At 44.7% G+C, this 19,786-nt stretch overlaps 1 protein-coding gene across 1 annotated transcript in view; it reads left to right on the forward strand.

The window, feature by feature from the left end:
• Positions 1 to 14,819: 14,819 nt before the first annotated feature.
• The window catches only part of MAGI1 (membrane associated guanylate kinase, WW and PDZ domain containing 1), a 637,460-nt gene continuing 632,493 nt past the window's right edge, over positions 14,820 to 19,786 (forward strand). The window contains 1 exon segment of the mRNA XM_038565915.1: positions 14,820 to 15,831. Within this exon segment, the coding sequence (XP_038421843.1) occupies positions 15,522 to 15,831 (310 nt within the window). The 5' untranslated portion in view covers positions 14,820 to 15,521.

The following is a 19,786-nucleotide window of genomic DNA, read 5'->3' on the forward strand; positions in this document are numbered from 1 at the left end:
TATGCTACTCACAGACTATATTCTCATTTTTATATCACTCCACTAAAATGTAAGCTCCATGAGGATGGAGCCTCTGTCCATTTACTTGCTCACTTCTTCCCTCGTAGGTCAAATGCCTGATGTGTGTTAGGCGCACAATCAATATTTCTTGAATAAAAGCTGAATCAGTACCCAGCACTTAGCAAATTGTCGGTCCATAGTAGGCACTCAGGAAATATTTTGGAAGGAACAAATGCCTGAAAAAAGTATAGGTGCCACTAAAATGAACACAGGACATTCCACCTTGTTGGAGGAGTCAGATAAAGAATACAGAATAAGAAAGAGGGGTTCAGCTATTTTGATGGTTTTAATCAGGTAGGGCAGTCAAACTTCATTACCGTTGTTAGGAAGACCAGGATGTGTGAGCAGGGATGGGAACTCTGCTCAATCCTTCCCTCGTCAGATATCCATCTGACTCCCCCACCTCCCACCCCTCCTCCAGACCTTGGATGAATATTCACTCAGCTGGCAGCTCTTGTCTTGCTGCAGCTCAACGCCAAGAACGGAGATTGAAAATGTCCCATAGAGAAATCAGCATCGAGGTTGACCAACTGAGAGCCAAACCCTGCAGCTCTTTCCAGCATTCCTCAACTCCCTGGAGAGCCAGAGAGGAAAAGGAGCAGAGGCTAGAGGGCAGGGTTCTAGAAGTGTCATTGTCTTCCTTACAAGGCTGAGTTGTGTGGGTGGAAGAATTATGTATGGTGGAGGGCAGAGAGTCTTGTGTTTGAACCTTTTGGGAGATGAATTCCCTCTGCCTCTTTAAATGTTTTGGCCTTTCTGTTACTGGTGACACTTAAGGAGCTATAGGCTTTCTGCAGGAGCTGTGTCAAGATTTGCTCCATAAATTACCTGGGAGGATGCCATATGCAAATAGAAGAAGAAATAGCAGTCTTGATATTCACAGTGACAGCTTAGTTATCCTCAAGGGGAAGGGAAGGAAAAGTAGATATCTTTTTTCTTCATAGAGTCTTTTCCATCAATTCCTAGATAACATGATAATTCTTACTTAATAATAGGTTGGGACCACTCTAGAAATTTTAGTAATAGCAATATTTAGCCTAAATTTCAACATAGCCCCAAATAATAGTTATAGTGGTTTGCTATTCTTCTTTGGAAACTACTTTATAAAGACCTGTTCACAGGATACTTATCCTAGGATGTAGAAAGCCACATGTAGATATAAAAATGTGATTGTTATCTCCCCAAAACCAGATCATTTTGCTTTTAATGTAATGATCACCAGGTAGGTTAGCAACACTCAGAACAGATACAAATGAAAAAGAGGAAATATGCATTCAACCTCCTCATCATTATCACTTTTACGCTAAGTGACAACTAATAGAAAAAGCATTTCACCATGCCAACGGCACTAATACACAGTTTATGAATGAGGACAGTGAGTCTCAGGCAGGGTATAAAACTTACCTAAGGATATGTAACCGTGGGGATCCCTGGGTGGCGCAGCGGTTTGGCGCCTGCCTTTGGCCCAGGGTGCGGTCCTGGAGTCCCAGGGTGGAGTCCTGAGTCGGGCTCCCGGCGTGGGGCCTCTCTCTCTCTCTCTCTGTCTATCATGAATAAATAAATAAAATCTTAAAAAAAAAAAAGGATATGTAACCGTGATGTGACACGCAAACGCAAGGCTTTAGTTCTAGAGCTGCCAATTATGAAAGTCCATGCTCTGCAGCAAGGTGCTGTACCGAGCACTGGTTTTCATGGAATAGTTAATTCTTTTGCTTTCTACATTATGTTGTCTACTCCAGCACATTCTATATAATTATAGTATAATCACAGTTTTTAATGCTGTCAGAGTATTTTTTTTTAATTTAGGTAAAATTTAGACAACATAAAATTCACCATTTTAATCATTTTAATGTATATAATTCAGTGACATTTAGTAAATTCCGTTGTGCAACCAACACGACTATTTAGGTCTAGAACATTTTCCTCCCCACAAAAGGAAATCCCATAACCATTCATGGCACTTCTCCTGATCCCCTCAACTCCTTGCCTTCTAAGAACCACTAATTCATTTCCTCTCTCTATGGATTTGCCTATTCTGGGCATTTCATATAGATGGAAACATAGAATATGTGGTCTTTTCTATTCAGCTTCTCTCACTTGACATCATGTTTTCTTTTTTGTTGTTTTAAAGATTTTATTTATTTATTCATGAGACACACACAGAGAAAGGCAGAGACATAGACAGTGGGAGAAGTAGGCTCCCTGCCTGATGCAGGACTTGGTCCTAGAACCCTGGGATCACGACCTGAGCTGAGGGCAAGTGCTCAACCATTGAGCCACCCAGCCATCCCTTGACATCAAGTTTTCAAGGTTCTTCCATGTTATAGCATGTATCAGTATTTTGTTTCTCTTTATAGCTGCATAGTATTATATTGTATGGATGACCACATTATGTTTATCCATTCATCTGTCGACAGACATTTGGGTGGTTTCCACCTTTGGATATTGTGAATGCTGCTATGAACATTCATGTACAAGTTTTTGTTTGTACATTTATTTTCAATTCTTTTGGGTCATATATACCTACGAGTGGAATTGTTGAGTCATATGGTAACTCTGTTTAACTTACTGAGGGAACCATTAAACCGTTTTTGCACAGTGTCTACATCATTGAGAGTCCCACCAGCAACGTATAAGTGTTCGGATTTCCACACATCTTCATTTGTTATTTTCAATTAAAAAAAAGAACCAAAAAAACAAAAAAACACAACTATACCCATCCTGGTGGGTGTATGATAGTATCTGTCTCATTGTGGGTTTGTTTTGTTTTTTTAAGATTTTTATTTATTCATGACAGACCCAGAGAGAGGCAGAGATACGCAGAGGGAGAAGCAGGCTCCTCACAGGGAGCCCGATGTGGGACTCAATCCCGGCACTCAGGATCACACCCTGGGCCGAAGGTGGCACTAAACCTCTGAGCCACCCAGGTATCCCTCATTGCGGTTTTGGTTTGCATTTTCCTAATGATGAATTAAACATTTTTCATGTGCCTCAGTGGTTTTTTAAAAATAAACTGTTAATTTAATTTTATTTTTTTGTAAAAGGTTTGTTTATTTGAAAGAAAGTGAGAGAGAAAGAAAGAGAGAGAACGAGCTGGGGTAGAGGCAGAGGGACAAACAGACTCCTTGCTGAATGGGAACCTGAGGTGGGGCTCACTCCCAGGACCCTGAGACCATGACCTGAGCCTAAGTCAGATGCTTAACCTACTTACTGAGCTACCCAGGCACCTCAAACCTGTTAATTTAATTTAAATTTTTTCAAACTGTTAATTTTAGAATAATTTTAGATATATAGAAAATTTGCAAAGATTATGCAACAACATTTTAATAACACAATCTTTATATCAAATGTACTAAAAGACATCTCTATACTTCCTCTGCTTCTTCCACTTTGGGTTTTGAATTTTTTGATAGAGAAATATGTGATTATAAAACATTACAGTTATTAATGAAGCCTGTGATGCATTGTTTATTTTGCCTGAAAAACCATGGGGTATTACAGTGGCGTTAAAAATTAATAAATGGGGGCAACCCCGGTGGCGCAGTGGTTTAGTGCCGCCTGCAGCCCAGGGCGTGATCCTGGAGGCCCTGGATCGAGTCCCAGGTCAGGCTCTCTGTATGATGCCTGCTTCTCCTCCCTCTGCCTGTGTCTCTGCCTCTCTCTCTCTCTGTGTCTCTATGAATAAATAAGATCTTTAAAAAAATAATAATAAATGGGAGTGCCTAGCTGGCTGTGTTGGAATTCAAGCCCCATGTTGGCTGTAGAGATTACTTAAACAAATACACTTAAAAAAACCCAAGAAATTAATAAATAGAGGCACATGGCATTGTGATTAAAAATATGATGTTTGAAAAAATAAAAATACGATGTTTGTCACATCAGGTCTGAATACTGGTGCTTTATTTTAAAGGTTTCATTTATTTATTCATGAAACACACAGACACAGGCAGAGAGAGAAGCAGGCTCTATCCAGGAAGCCAGATATGGGACTTGATTCCAGGACCCCAGGATCACACCCTGAGCCAAAGGCAGACCCTCAACCGCTGAGCCACACAGGCGTCCCGTGAATACTGGCTGTTTTATCTTAGCAAGGTACTTAACCTCTCCGAACCTCAGTCTCTTCTGCAAAATAGGGATAGCACCTGCTTCCTAGTGTCATTATGAGGGTCAAATGAGAAAGGGTATTGAAAGCACTTACATGCACTTTTTGGCACTCAATAAATGAGACATTTACTTTGCTTGTTTATTTATTTTATTTTTAGAGAGGGAGTGTGTGTGTGTGTGTGTGCGCGCGCGTGTGCGTGTGCGTGCAAGCAGGGGGAAGGGCAGAGGAAGAGAGAGAGAGAGAGAGAGACAGAGAGAGTGGAGCCTGACTAAGGGCTTGATCTTAGGACCCTGAGATCATGACTTGAGTGGAAGTCAGATGCTTAACCAACTAAGCCTCCCAGGTGCCCTGTTTGCTTGCTTTTTAAAGCACAGAGGAATCACTTAATTTATCTGTGTCCCCATAGTTGGTTAGAATCATAAGAAATCATCATTCTATCCCTGTATCCTTCATCCATTCATGTGTGTATTCATTCATTCTTCAAATATGTGTCGGGCCCATCCTATGTGTCAAGTTGTGGTTAGGAGCCGCAAACACCAAGAGCAGTAAAAACCACAGATCTGGAAGCAGAGAAGCCTACGATCAAATCCTAACTGACACCTCCTAGTTGTGTGAACCTGTGCAAGTTACCTAGCCTGGTTAAGCCTCGGTTTCTTCATCTGTAGAATGGGAATACTAATGCTCCCTGCCTCATAGAGTAGAGAAGATTAAATAAATGCATCATCTAAAGCATTTACCAGGGCACCTGGGTGGCTCAGTCGGTTAAGTGTCTGCGTTTGGCTCAGGTCATGATCCTGAGGTCCTGGAATCAAGCCCTGCATTGGGCTCACTGCTCAGAGGAGGGCCTGCTTCTCTCTCTCTCTCCCTCTTCCTGCCATTCTGCCATTCTGCTCTCTCTCTCTCTGTCAAATAACTAAAATCTTTTAAAAAATAAATAAAAATAGATTTACCAAAATGCCCAGCACACTCAAAACTCAAAAACTGTTAACTAATTTCTATTATGTTAACCATTTCTATTATGGTCATGATTTTGATTAGCACAAAGACAAATTAGTATAAAGATGTAATGAGATAATAAATGCAAAGATTAAGGGTTCATGACATTCTGTAAATATGCCTCAATATAGATGTTATTCTTTTCATTTGTTTTTCAGTCATTTATACATGTAAGACTGTCTTTAGCTCATTGGTGATGCAGGGAAAGGTTAAAGGGTAGATCTGGCTGTGGGCCATATTCCCCTTACATAGGGCATCCTATACAGTAGGGAGAAATACAGTTTTGTGAAATTTTTGTTTCAATCATATGTATACATGTGTATGTGTGCTAGATAGAGAAACAAAATGCATTTCTTATTTGAACAACATTTTAAAAAGTTCGAAAACCCTAGCCTAGAGAAGCATCAGGAAATGCCAGCTTGCCTTAGCAAGTGGATCGTATAGCTTTAATAGTTTTGGGCTTTAGTGATGTCAATTAAAAAAGTAAAGTCAGCTTGAGGTGATAGGTTAACATAAAATTAATAACTGAAGGGGAAATTGGGTCTACTGTGAAATGGGGTAACACAGGATTTAAGTGGGGAAAAAAAAAGAAAACAAAAAATGATTTGCTGTCTAGTTTCTGCTCCCATCACTCAGCTCTGTGAATGTTCCCAGAACTCTCAGGATTCTAAAGGAAAGGTCACAAGATCAAGGTCAAATATCTGAAAAATGCAGATGCTGTGAGTTTGGAAGGGGAAACATTCCCAAGCATATGCCAGCTTGTGCATTCGCTAAAGCAGAGGGCTAACTTAATAATTAAAACTCCAGTGTCTTCCAACACTTAGCTTAATTCAGCAGTTCACTGCTGCATGTAAAATCCTTGGGGTACCCAAACTCAGGCATGCTGAATTTCTCAGCCAGTTAATGCTAGAAATGTTCTGGATGCAAAGACTCCAAATTTGGGCACTGACTCCCTGGGGAGGGGGGTGTTGCTCATAACCACTCTGGATTTGGCTAAGGCTCCCCTTACCTGGGCAACAGTCCATAAAAATGAGTTTAAAATTCTAGGAACGTGCTAAATTTGGAACGGGAATAATAACATTTTTTGGGTCTTCATTCATCTGGCTACAAGATTTCCTGGGGAACAATTTTCCAAAGATGGCACAGTTCAAGGAGCAAGGTTGCTCAGATGCCAGATTGCTTCATTATCCTGAGTCATCTTCTGAAACCCCACCTAGTGTTTGCTGGATCAGCTTTGTGGCAAGACAGAGTTGTGCTTTATAGAACTATATATTCGCATTGTGGGCGACTGTAGCTATCTGAGAACTCTATGAATGGCTCCATAAAATACACCTTCACATACCATAATGTGATCATAAAACTGGACTTTGTCTTTCAGTTCTTAAAATACCATTAAAATAAATTAGAGGGGGAGGAGGCAAGTTCTCCTAACAATGGCACCTTTAATTTCCAAAGCCATATTTACAAATCACAATCCTCCCTTTTAAAATCTCCTTCAGGGGGCGCCTGGGTTGCTCAGTTGGTTAAATCTCCAAATCTTGGTTTCTGCTCAGGTCGTGATCTCAGAGTTGTAGGATCAAGTAATGCACTAGGCTCCAGCCTGTGCTGCGTGTGGAGCCTGCTTAGGATTCTCTCTCTCTCTCTCTCTCTCTCTCTCTCTCTCCCTCTCTCTCCTTCATTCCCTCCCACTGCCCCCTCACTTAAAAAAAGAAAAAAAAAATGTCCTTCAGGATCACCCTGAGCTCCCTGTAACTAAACTTACCAAACACTATTGAACTGGTTTGTTTCTTTTCTTTTCTCTTTTTTCTTTGCTCTTCTCTTTTAATTTTCTTTTCAAAGTAAATTCTATACCAGTATGGGGCTTGAATTCACAGCCCCTAAGATCGAGAGATGTAGGCTCTACCTACTGAGTCAGCCAGGTGCCCCTTGTCTGTTTTCTTGTTCTAGTATCCAGTTAGGAGGCAAGCTTCCTCTAAGGGGAAAAAAAAAAAAAAAAAAAAAGTGTATCATTTAGTTTTGTATCATTAGTGCCTAGAAGGGTTGACAAAATAAGTATTTAATCAATCAACATTTGTTGAATGAATGAATGAATGAATGAATGAACCGTCATGGCCATCTTGGAATATATAATTCTTTTTTTAGTTTTGCCCCAGAAAAACTCATTTCAGAGCATTTGAAACTGATGTTCGGTAGTTTAACAATTCATCTATATTAAACAAGTCTTACATCCGACAGGCTTCCTTTGCAAAGGGTTCCATCCTGCACTGTTGCCAGCTTCAGGACCAACCACTGCAGTTGGGTTGGAATAAAATTCCTACGACTATTCGAATTCTTGGATGTCTGAGGTCACTAGAAAAGGGGATCATGATAGCAGTCTACAGAGGAACCCAACTTGATGGGATTTCTTTAGTCCCAAGGTCTAAACACAGACCCTGGCCAGGCTTGACAGGCAGCTAATGATGTTTGTGATGGACTTGTGTTTATTGCCAAAGCCACTGCAAGGGAGGTAGACTTTACCTGTACTTTGAACAATTGAAACTGAAAGCTTTAATACAAACTGAAATTTCCCTGATTGCTTTTTCCATCTGTTACTGAAAATCTCCTTTCTTCTGGGATTGCTAAGTTTGCATAGTGAAAGCTGTTTCCTGGCTGTCTGGAGAAGGCCAATCTGGATGTGGTTGGAGAGGCTGAAGGCAATGGAGGAAAGCAGAGCCAAGAGACCGAGGGAGAGAATGCCAAGAGCATGGCTTCCAGCCTCTTCAGCTGGCTGTGCTGAAAACTAGTTTCACCTCTGGTCTTGCAAGTTACATGGGCTAATTCACTTACAGTTTTTGCTTGAGCTAGTTCAACTGGGTTTCTGCCACTGGCAACCGAGACATTCTAATACAAATGATGACTTTAGCCCCACTCAGAATCTTAAAGGATCAGTAACAGGGCATTGGTTAAATACCTTTTGGAACACTGAACGTATAAAATATTGAAAAATAAATAAATATTGTTGAGCTACTAAAGTGGTAACTATGGGTTTATGTTTACAAATAGGAAATTGACAGCATATTGCTGAGTGAAAAGGCATAAAAAGGATTACTTTATTCCATAAAATAATTATAAATTCTGAGTGGAAAGAGAGAGAACCTAAGAGGGTAGACTCTGGGGCACCTGGGTGGGTCAGTGTTGAACGTCTGCCTTCGGCTCAGGGTGTGATCCTGGAATCCCAGGATCAACTCCCATATCAGGCTTCCTGCGTGGAGCCTGCTTCTCCCTCTTCCTCTGTCTCTGCCTCTCTCTCTCTCTCTCAGTCTCTCATGAATGAATAAATAAAATCTTTAAGAAAAAGAGACTTATTTATTATTTTTAAAGAGTGTTTATTTGAGAGAGAAAGCATGGGGGGAGGTGGAGAAAGGCAGAGGGAGAGGGAGAATCAGACTCCCCCTGAACAGGAAACCTGAGGTGGGGCTCAATCTCAGGACCCTGGGATCATGACCTGAGCAGAAGGTAAATGCTCAACCAACTGAACCACCCAGGTGTCCCTATTTATTTATTTATTTATTTATTTATTTATTTATTTATTTATTTAGAGCATATGTGTGAGTGCATAAGCATGAGGGGGAGAGAGGGGCAGAGGGAGAGAATCTTTTTTTTTTTTCCTAAGATTTTATTTATTTATTCATGAGAGTCACACACAGAGAGAGAGGCAGAGACATAGGCAGAGGGAGAAGCAGGCTCCATGTAGGCAGCTGACGTGGGACTCGATTCCAGGTCTCCAGGATCATGCCCTGGGCTGAAGGCAGTGCTAAACCTCTGAGTCACCTGGGCTGCCCAGAGGGAGAGAATCTAAGCTGACTCTGCAGTAAGCATATAGCCCAACACAAGGCTTGATCTCATGACCTGAACTGAAACCAAGAGTGGGATGCTCAACTGACTAAGCCACCCAGGTGCCCACCCCATGGGATGCCCATGTTTTTTAAAAATACTCCAGTAATATTTGTTTTTGCAGAACAATTTTAAAAATATTAAAAAGGCAGAATTAAATTAAGTCATTTGAAATCGTGTTCCCAAGAGTTAATATTTTATATTTATTTATTTATTTATTTATTTATTTATTTATTTATTTATTTATTTATTTATGATAGTCACACAGAGAGAGAGAGAGAGAGGCAGAGACACAGGCAGAGGGAGAAGCAGGCTCCATGCACCAGGAGCCCAACGTGGGATTCAATCCCGGGTCTCCAGGATCAACTGCTGAGCCACCCAGGCGTCCCAAAAATAATAAATAAGTCTTAAAAACAAAGTGATGTCAAAAGACAGAAACATTAGTTTACAAAAAAATATGGGCATCCTACCCTAGGTTTCAAAGTATGTTTTCCTCTTCTCTCAGTTCTGTTTTAGCACAGTAAATTGTTAAAGATCTAAAACAAGAAATATAGAGCGCAAACAACTTCAATAACAAAATCCTGTATTATTTAAGCATCTACCATATTCAAATGACTATATTTTCAGAGTCAGTGGGAAATAGAAAGGAGATAAAACGTCTCTTATCAAAGAATGCAAATATCCTGTTCCCAAGAAAATTAACAATACCATCAGGTGTGTTGTCAGGGGAATTAGGTAGGATGATACTTTGTGTTTTATATAGTGGAACCATTTGTGAAATTTCAGGAGAGAGTCTCATGACACATTTTTGGGTTTCTCTGGGTTCCTCAAACCCAACATCATATTTCAAATTTTGTAGTTATCAGTTATTTTTCACATGGAAACAAACTGCAACAGTAGCCAAGATTAGACCTTCTTCCAGGATTTCTTTTGGGGTATTAAAAGAATAGTTCAGGGATCCCTGGGTGGCGCAGCGGTTTGGCGCCTGCCTTTGGCCCAGGGCGCGATCCTGGAGACTCGGGATCGAATCCCACGTCAGGCTCCCGGTGCCTGGAGCCTGCTTCTCCCTCTGCCTATGTCTCTCTCTCTCTCTCTCTCTCTCTCTCTGTGTGTGTGTGTGACTATCATAAATAAATAAATAGTTAAAAAAAAAAAAGAACAGTTCATGTGTGATATTTTGAAAGAGTCTAAGAATTAATTTTATTTACTCTTGCCCATCTGGAAGTACTGAAGGAAAGAATACTAGGATCAGAGAAGACCACCCATCTGCCTCCCCATGAGGAAAAGAACAAGTTATCAAGTATATCATAAAAGTGCCTCCCACAGATGACTAAGAAAATGGCTCTCATTGCCATTTCCCTTCTTTCTCAACTAATGGCTTCAACCTCCTCTGCTGATCCTCTGCTCTAAATCACCCATGTGGAGTCAGTTACCTTATTGAATACAGAGTATTTATCTTGATATCTCTAATTTATGCCTCTTGATGGCATTCTTCAGAAATTAAAAGATAACTGATTTATATGTCCTCCTTTGCCCCAGAGCTTGACCAACTCATTTTCCATCCTCACATTATCAGAAAAATGAAGTAAAATGCCACTTTAGACTGCTATGATAAATTTCTTTGGGAAGAAACGTATTTGGGAGAGAGAAAAGAGATGCACATATTATCTTTGTGGGGTTTTTTTCTTCTTTCCCTTTAGTGGAATCAGTTATATGAAAATAAGATCTTAATTTGCATAGAGTTTATCGTGTTACAGTTTACTTCCCATCTGAATATATTGTGTTTATTAAGATTTCATTGTTAAAATGCTTGTGCAATAGCAGTAAAAGGATGTTTGGCACGTCACCTGTACCACAGCCCACAGATCTCCAAACAATTTAGAAATGTTTGCAAATTAATCCTCTTTACATCCCAGTGTATTATTCAGTTTGAGTCCATGGATGGGGAACCGGGGGTTGGATTCCAGAGTGGAACACCATATTCCATCAGATTACAGGGAAAAGATAGGAGGGTGACTTAATTAGGGTGCACACACTATGTGGCAAATTCAGGAGCCAAAAAAAATGCTATTACTTAAATATGCTAAATGGCAGATGGCCACATCCTACACTCTCACAGTGTGGTGGTTCTGTGTATGGACTTTGGGTTATGCCCCTGGACTCATATCCTAGCTTTGTCACTTCCATGCTTGGGAGCAGGTTTCTTTAGTTGTTTTGTTCCCCAATTGTAAAGTCAAGGTCATTCATGTAAAATCCAAGTCATATCTCCCTCACACAGTTGTGATGATTAAAAAAAAAAACAAAAAACAAAAAAAACAGAAAGATCCTGGCACATATGGTAAGTCTCAAAGTTTAGATATTTTATGATATTATTTTCTCCATTGGAATATATTGCCAAAGTCATAGCATAAGTGAAAGAAGCCAAGAAAGAATAGAGGTTTCTTGAACCTCTATTCAAGAAAAATCTACTTCAAGATAACTATAAGCTTTTTCAAGAAAGCAATCTATAAATAACTTAATTCTAGCTACCAAAACTAAATGGGTTTTGTGTCAAAGGTCACACACATACTTCTAGTTTAATGTCACACTTTTTTTTTTTTAAGCAATCTCTACACCCATTGTGGAGCTCCAACCCACACCCTAAGATCAAGAGTCATATGCTCTACTGACTGAGCCAGCCAGGTACCCCAGGTTAATGTCATACTTTATCCATGCATTCGTGTACTCATTCAGCAAGTGTGTATGGGGTACACTCCAAGTAAGGCATGGGTTTACATGCTGAGGACTCAAAGTTTGGATAGGATAGATCTGATTTCTGCCCTGCTTCCAGACTGGGACATTGGAACTGGACCAGATGTAACGGCAGAGATATAAAAGGTCATATGAGGAGCAGAAAGTTTGGGAACATCATAAACTTAGTACCTGGAAATTGGTGGTTTTAGTACCTGGAAATTGGTGGTTTTAGTATCTGGAAATTGGTGGTTTTAGCTGCTTTGGAGGTTCAAGTTACTTATGTTCCTGGATTTATAATGTGTCTTTCTTTTTTTTTTATATTTTATTTATTTATTCATGAGAGACACACAGAGAGAGAGAGAGAGAGAGAGAGGCAGAGACACAAAGCAGAGAGAGAAGCAGGCTCCATGCAGGGAGCCCGACGCGCTACTCGATCCCAGGTCTCCAGGATCACGCCCTGGGCCGAAGGCGGCGCTAAACCACTGAACCACCAGGGCTGCCCTATAATGTGTCTTTCTATACCTCTCTCCATTCTGCCCTCTGTACTATCAGGTATCTCTTCTTTTCTGGGGTTTATTCCACATCTGAAATCTGAGGGATGCTAAATTCCTGGTCCTTTCCCCTCTTGGCGGCAGAGATACCTGGAATCCTAGAGAGGGAAGATGATATTGTTGCACTGGGAGGACCTGCAGACCACTTGGTCTCAGCCTTCCTTTAGAAGGCTCCAGGTGGGAGTGAGAGTTGAATGGGGAGGTAGGAGTCATTGATTCCAGGCAGGTGGGGCATTCTTGGCAAGAGATCAGACTACTAAAATATGGAGTAGGGAGGAGGGGGAAACACAAGGTCAAGCTTACCAGTGATTTGTAGGGGCATCTGTGACTCCACTTTAAGGTGGTATGCAAAAACGTGCATTTTTGTGGGGAGATTCATTCAAGGAATCCTTTGAGAATTAACTAGGTACAATACATGCTGGGAACTGGGGACATGTTAGCAAACCAAACTGCCAAAGTTCCAGGCCCTCCTGGAGGTTACACTCTAGAGGATGGTGTGGACCCTAGTATTTTTTATCCAAAAGGTTGTGTTTTAAAAATGCTCAGGAACCAAGATGCTAGACTTGTAGTCCTCAGTGTTGTGTACCAGCACCACTTGGGGGGCGGGGGCAGTCTTTTTTAAAAGTCTAGAGGCAAGAGCCCATTCCTAAGATTCTGATTAGGTGGATCTGTGTCTGGGTTTGGGAATAAAGTTTTGAAGCTCCCACTCATTCTGATCCAGTTAAGTTTGAGACAAACTGCTTCTTTGTAAAGAGAGTGGAGATGAAGTTTCCCTCATTAAGAAGAGCCAGGAAAAATTGGCCACTTGCTTCTTCCACAAATACTGGACACTGGGATTTTCAGTTCTGATACTCAGGAGAGAAGCATCAACATTCTTCCCTTATTTTTAATAGCTTAGAAGAGTGACCTACAAAGAGTGTTTCCAAAACATTTAAGTGTGTGCCTATATATTTTTAAGCTATAGAAAGAAGAGGAGGAATCATCATCCTCATCTTACTTGAGACCCCCCAAATGATTTCCTAATTGTTTTCCCCAATAGTACTACTACTAATACAAGTTTTTATTACATGCGACTTTACAAGTATTCGCTTTACAAGCTGGGCACTTTACAAGTGTTCTCCCATGTAATAATACTCCCAAGAACCTTGCAAGGTATTGTTAGACTTAACAGGGGAGAGAGGAAGGCTCTGAGGGGTCTTGGGGCTTGCTCAAGGTCACGGAGAGACTGGACCCGTGGGAACCTAAACACCATAGCCTGGCTTTCAACCTCGACTTCTGCAGCATCCCATCCTTTCTGCGTCCCCCTCCCTTGCTTTGCCCTTGGAATCTCTTCTGTGACCCAAGATGAACATATATGTTATAAATCACTGAGAAAAAGAGATGGCTTAGGAGACTCTCGATTTGGGTGTTATTTGGGTAGGACAGCCTTCCCCGTGCAGGGTATTCTTTCTGTTGGAGGCCCCTGAGAGCTCACTCCCAAACCTAGCGGGGACAGGCCCTCGCTCGGCCCGCACCCCAGGGCGGCCCTGATCCCGGGGGTGTGAATTCCGGGATGTGGCTGCTTAGCCCGCGCCCCCGCCCCCACCCCGCGGGCGCCTGGGCGCGCGTGCAGATCCAAGACCGGTGGGTGATCCTCATCTCCTGGCCCCAGGGCGGGTCGGAAGGAAGGATTCTGGGCTCAGCCAGGAACTTGAGCCTGGGGCAGATGACTGGCTCCAGGAGGAGTCTTTGCTGTTAAAAGGCAGTGAAAAAGCTAGGTCCCTTTTAGGTTGACGACCTGAGCCCCCCTCCAGCCATTTGGCTTCTTTCCTGTGCCTATAGTTTTCCCTCGTGTCTTAAAAAGTTGGCTCCAAAGTTTAAGGGGATCTCAAAGTTCCCAGGGATCCCAGGTTGGGGGGGGGGGTGTACCAGGGGACCCAGGGTCTGCAGAGATGCTGGCAGTCCCGGATCCGGGACCCACACCGGTGCGCGCAGGCTGGCGAAGGGCAGGCGCGCGCCTCCGGGTCGGGGCGGGTCGGGGCGGGTCGGGGCGGGTCGGGTCGAGCTCCGGGTGCTGCAGGGAAGTGCGGCGGGGGCTGGGGGCGGGGTGACCGACAGCGTGGCCAGCCACTGGCCGAGGGCGGTGAGAGGCCGAGGCCGGCGTGAGCGCGTGCGTGTGTGCGTGACTGCGAGCGCGAGGGTGAGGGTGTGAGTGTGAGCTCCCCAACCCCCACCTGTTGGAAAGGGTTTTACAACGCCAAAGCCGGGGTCGCCCCTATTTCAAAAGTTGCAAAGAGTGGGAGGAAAAAAAAAAAAAAAAAAGCACGTACGCATCCCCGCATCCCCAAGGGATACGCTGGCTCTAGGGCCAGGAAAGAAAAGGAGGAGTAAGACGGGTGCGTGGAAGGGGGCGGGGGGCGAAGTCGCCTTCGGGAGGGTCGGCTTTAGGACCCAGCGGGAAGCACACTGGAATCTCTCCCTCCGGGAGGGGGAGGCGGGGCCGGGCCGGCCGGCAGGAGGCCGCGGGGCGCATGCGCGCGCGTCTCCTCTCGCCGGCCGCTGCGCTCGGCGGCGCGGAATAGAATGAACTGTAACAAAACAAGCCGAGCCTTTGTATCTGCTTAAAGGGGCCGCAGGCGCTTCCCTCCTGGGCCCCCCCCACCCCCGCTCTGCAACCGCGTCTCCAGGGCTCCCAGCAACTGGCTGCAAGGGCTGCCCTCACCCTCAGGAACAGCCCGCCAGCGAGGACAGGCGAGCCAGGCGGGAGGCGGAGAGGAGACACCGCATTTCCAAGAGGCAAGAAAGGAAGGAAGGGAGGAGGAAAGAAAAAAAAAAAAAAAAAAAGGGAAAAAGAAAAAAAAAAAAAAACAACACCCAAGCGGCGCAGAGTGGACTCTGGTCCCGGGGAGAACGTTCGGGCGCCGGAGCGTGGACCGAGGAGCCCCGGAATGCAAACAAAGCTCGCGGGCGCCTGTGCAGGGCTCGCGGGGGAGCCCAGAAAGTTTGTTTTATGATGGCTTGAGTGCGCGAGTGTGTGCAGGGGAGCGAGGCTGCCAAGTTTCTCTCTCCCGTGGCGTTATTTTGGGGGAGATGTCTCTCCCATGAACCAGCGGGGGCCTGGGGGCTTGTGCGGTGGGGGGCACCTGTCTCTCATTGCATTATTATTATTTGTGTGTGTGTGTGTTGGGGGGTGGTGGTGGTGGTAAGGAGAGGTGTAACCCATCATGTCGAGGGTGATCCAGAAGAAGAACCACTGGACTAGCAAGATTCACGAATGCACCGTGAGGCGGGGACCCCAGGGTGAGCTGGGGGTGACGGTGCTGGGGGGCGCGGAGAATGGGGAGTTTCCGTACGTCGGAGCGGTGGCCGAAGCTCCGAAGGGGCTTCCCGGCGGCGGCGAGGGCCCTCGGCTGGGCGAGGGGGAGCTGCTCCTGGAGGTGCAGGGGATCCGGGTGTCCGGCTTGCCCCGCTACGACGTGCTGGGAGTCATCGACAGCTGCAAGGAGGCCGTCACCTTCAAAGCCGTCAGACAAGGTAAGACGGGACGCGCCTCCGGGAGGTGCCTGCAAACCCGGGAGCGGCCTGCGGGGTCCCCCCCCCCCCCCCCCGCCCCAGCCCCAGCCGCCGCATCTCGATTTCCCGCGTTCCTCCTGCGGGCGCAGCTGGGAGGGGAAGTTGGGGCCGTGCGCCCTGCGGTGGTGAAATAAGCAAAGTTGTTGAGAGATTGTGGGTCGTGTGCCCACCTGCGTTGGAAAGAGGTGGTGGTGGTGTTGGGGGGGGGGGTTGGGTTTGCGCCCGCAAGCGGGGAGACTTTCCCCAGGCCTGGCTTGCTTGCCAACCTGTTATCCCAGCCACCAAGTGAGGCGCAGCTTCGCCTGCGGGAGTTGGGAAACTGAGGCAGGGGTGAAAGTGGACGGGCTCCGGGGCTCCCCTGGGGAGCGATGCAGCCGATGCAGCCGGCGCAGCCGCTGCGTTCTTGGGCCACTTCTCCGTTTCCAGACCCCGAGAATGGGTATGAACGAGGGGTCTGTGGTTACGGACGAGGAATCAGCTTCACCCGGCATCCCTCCAGGTGGGTTGGGGCATGACCGCCCTGCGGTTCCTGTGCACGCCCCGCCGCCTGAAGATCCTGCATTCACCCCAGAGCTGGATGACGCATGTGTCTCGGTCGTGTGGCCCAGCCCCAGGCGTGGGGGGAGGGAAAGAAGGAGTATTTTCGGTCAGCGCGAATCAAGCCCAAGTTCACGCTGCCTCCAGCACCACTATCATCCTTATCGTTGATAATGACAGTGGTAGCTACTCTTCACTGTTGGCTCACCGCGTGCCGGGCTCTGTGTGGCAGGCTTTCCTTGGCTGTTTTGTTCTGATTGACAGTTCTGAGAGCGAGGTGAATTTGTAAAACCCCGGGTTACAGGTGAGGAAACTGGGACTGACATTGGATAAGTTACTTGCCCAAGATCACACAGATATCCAAAAGCGAGGGTTTGAGTCCTTAATGCAAGCCCGGGTGGGAAGAGGTGAGTGTGTGTGTGGGGGGGTGGAGGTGGGTGGGATGACCCTCCTGAACTGGAGGGCTTGATTTCTGGGAAGGAATGAAGGCAGATTCCTCTCTTAGAAGCCTGTAGAGGAGTGCCCACCGCTCTGATGACTGCTGGTGTGGTGGGGAGTCCCTCCAGTCTCGGTTTGGTGCAGGCAAGGGGCTGTCCCCAGATCAGTCCAACAGAGGACTTGATTCCAGTAAAGGATCACTTGTACCACCAAGTGCCACGACACTGGTTCTCCCCCATGAAAGCACCAAGGGGGGTCGCAGAGTTGAGCGTGGTGAAAAGTTCCCATATGTGCCTGAGGGCCTAGAAGGGCTAGGAGCAGCTGGAGGAATGTGTTAAAGGAAAGGAGGGCTGGGCTGGGCTGAGCAGGTCCTTGGAAACAGGCCTGTTCCAGATGAAACTGGAGGGGGCAGAAGGAGCGGTCAGGCCTTCTGGCAGTTTGGGGAGCAATGGACCGACAGTTATGAAAAGCTCCCACTATTTATGTCATCTTCCAGTTGGACACCTCTTCCAGGAAGCCCTCCAACATCCCACCACGCTGAACAAACCTTTCTTCTTTTGGGCTCCCCTCAGTGTGTGTACTTTGTAGTTTTTTTTTTTAACTTATTCTGAGCTATGAGTTATGTCCCTCCTCTCATTTCCATACAAGGTGGTAAGCTTATTGAAGAGAGACTGTGCCTTATTCATTGTTTATCTCCTCAGGCTTTGCTTGAGGTCTAACACCTTCACCTGAGAGTGTGTCCTCATCTGTAACCTGGCTTTCATTTGGGTATTACATAAGCTAGTAACTGGAAAGTGTGCAGAACAGGGCCTGCCATATAGTAAATGCCCAATAAAGATGAGCTGTTATTATGGTTAATTGAATTTGACTGGTGATTTATTTCTAAGCCTAGATTTTAGTGTTTAGGAACCTGGATTATGAATTCAATGCCAGTACCTGGATTGTTAGGACTTGATAGAACTGTAGAGGAAACACTCTGTCAAGGCATTTGATGGGAGCACCCACAGGTTTCAGCGCAGGGGCGTTTTGGAGAAAGGGTTGGCGGAGGGACAGGCAGGGGTACCTATCCATCTATTATCTGCTTAGTGGGTCCTGTATAGTCCTGTTCTTAATGTGTGATATACTGTCTGTTGCTGAAACTCTTCTATCCACCAATAAGCGAAGGTCCAAGAGGCATTGTGCCAGGGCTGCCTCATCATGGAACCGAGGAAGGGTGGGTCAGATAATCAAGTGTGTTTGGAATCAGACACTCCTGGATGGAAAGGAAACTGTAGTGTCTCCAAAGTGTTATTTCCCTTTATCCAGAACCATTCTGTGTACTGCACAGGATTGTTCCCAGCAGGTGCATTTGTGTATGTGTGTGTGTGTGTGTGTGTGTGTGTAAATCTACTTGATCTACTCAGAATAGCATAAAGATGTGGATGGAATCCACCGCAGTGTGAAAGCTACTATTTTATGTAATAATTACATGGGCACAGTTCTTCCAACATCTTCATTTTAGAAACATGGCACTAGAAAGCATTTCACTAGTCTTCTCTTCATAGCAAGAATATGATTTAAATTATATGACAATTGCTGTTACTATGTCTTCATTACTGTGTTTGAATCATATTAGATAGGCTCATCCTTGGTACGTGGTAAAGGAAAATGTTATGTTTGTGTTATCTGCACCCTGAGCTGGCCACTCCCAGGGACACAGGGCACTTTGGGTGCCGTCTGTATGGAAATGTCACGGTCTTCTTGTGGGAGAAGATTCTGCTGTTTCTATTTCATGGCAGCTCCCTGGGAAGATGCACAGACTAAAATAGTCTGTAGCAAATGGTATTATATGAAGCAGGACTAGATTGTGAAGGAACCAAGCTAAATGGATCTATCAGATCAGACTTGGTTCATTTTAGATGGAGAAGACAGTCTTTTGTCACAAAGTGCCTAAAAAAAACTACAGATACATATGTATGTTACATAAAATGTTATTTTGCATATATAACATAACATACTTTATACTTTGTAAGTATATATTTACTTGTAGTAAAAGCTCGGATCTTCACTATATAGTTTGATAAGTTTTGACAAATGTATATGTTCATTTTATCTTCACTCCAATCAAGATATAGAATGTTTCCATTACTTTAGAAATTTCCCTCCTGTCCCTTTCCAGTCAGTTCCCCACCCATCCTGCAGAGGCAAAGGCTGTCTGATTTCTTTCACCGAGGATTAATTTTGTCTATTACGGAAGTTTGTATAATTGAAATAATGCCGTATGTACTCATTTGTGTCTGGCTTTTTTCACTCAACAAAATATTTTGGAATTTCATATTGTGTCACTGTTCTTTTTTAGTTTATGTATATATATATATATATATATTTTTAAATTATTTATTTATTTATGATAGAGAGAGAGAGAGGCAGAGACACAAGCAGAGGGAGAAGCAGGCTCCATGCACTGGGAGCCCGAAGTGGGATTTGATCCCAGGTCTCCAGGATCACGCCCTGGGCCAAAGACAGGCGCCAAACCGCTGCGCCACCCAGGGATCCCCTATATATTTTATTTTTAAGTCATCTCTCTACCCGTTGTGGGGCTCCAGCTTATAGAGTCACATACTCTACCGACTGAGCCAGCTGGGCACTCCTCATTGTTCTTTTTTATTTTATTTTAGGTTTTTAAAGATCTTATTTGGGATCCCTGGGTGGCGCAGCCATTTGGCGCCTGCCTTTGGCCCAGGGCGCGATCCTGGAGACCCGGGATCGAATCCCACGTCGGGCTTCCCGTGCATGGAGCCTGCTTCTCCCTCTGCCTGTGTCTCTGCGCCTCTCTCTCTCTGTGACTATCATAAATAAAAAAATAAAAAAAAAAAGATCTTATTTATTTATTCATGAGAGACACAGAGACAGGCAGAGAGAGGAGCAGGCTCCATGCGGGGAGCCTGACGTGGGACTCGAT

The sequence above is a fragment of the Canis lupus genome, chromosome 20 (assembly GCF_011100685.1).
Source record: "Canis lupus familiaris isolate Mischka breed German Shepherd chromosome 20, alternate assembly UU_Cfam_GSD_1.0, whole genome shotgun sequence".
NCBI classification, from domain to species: Eukaryota; Metazoa; Chordata; class Mammalia; order Carnivora; family Canidae; genus Canis; species Canis lupus.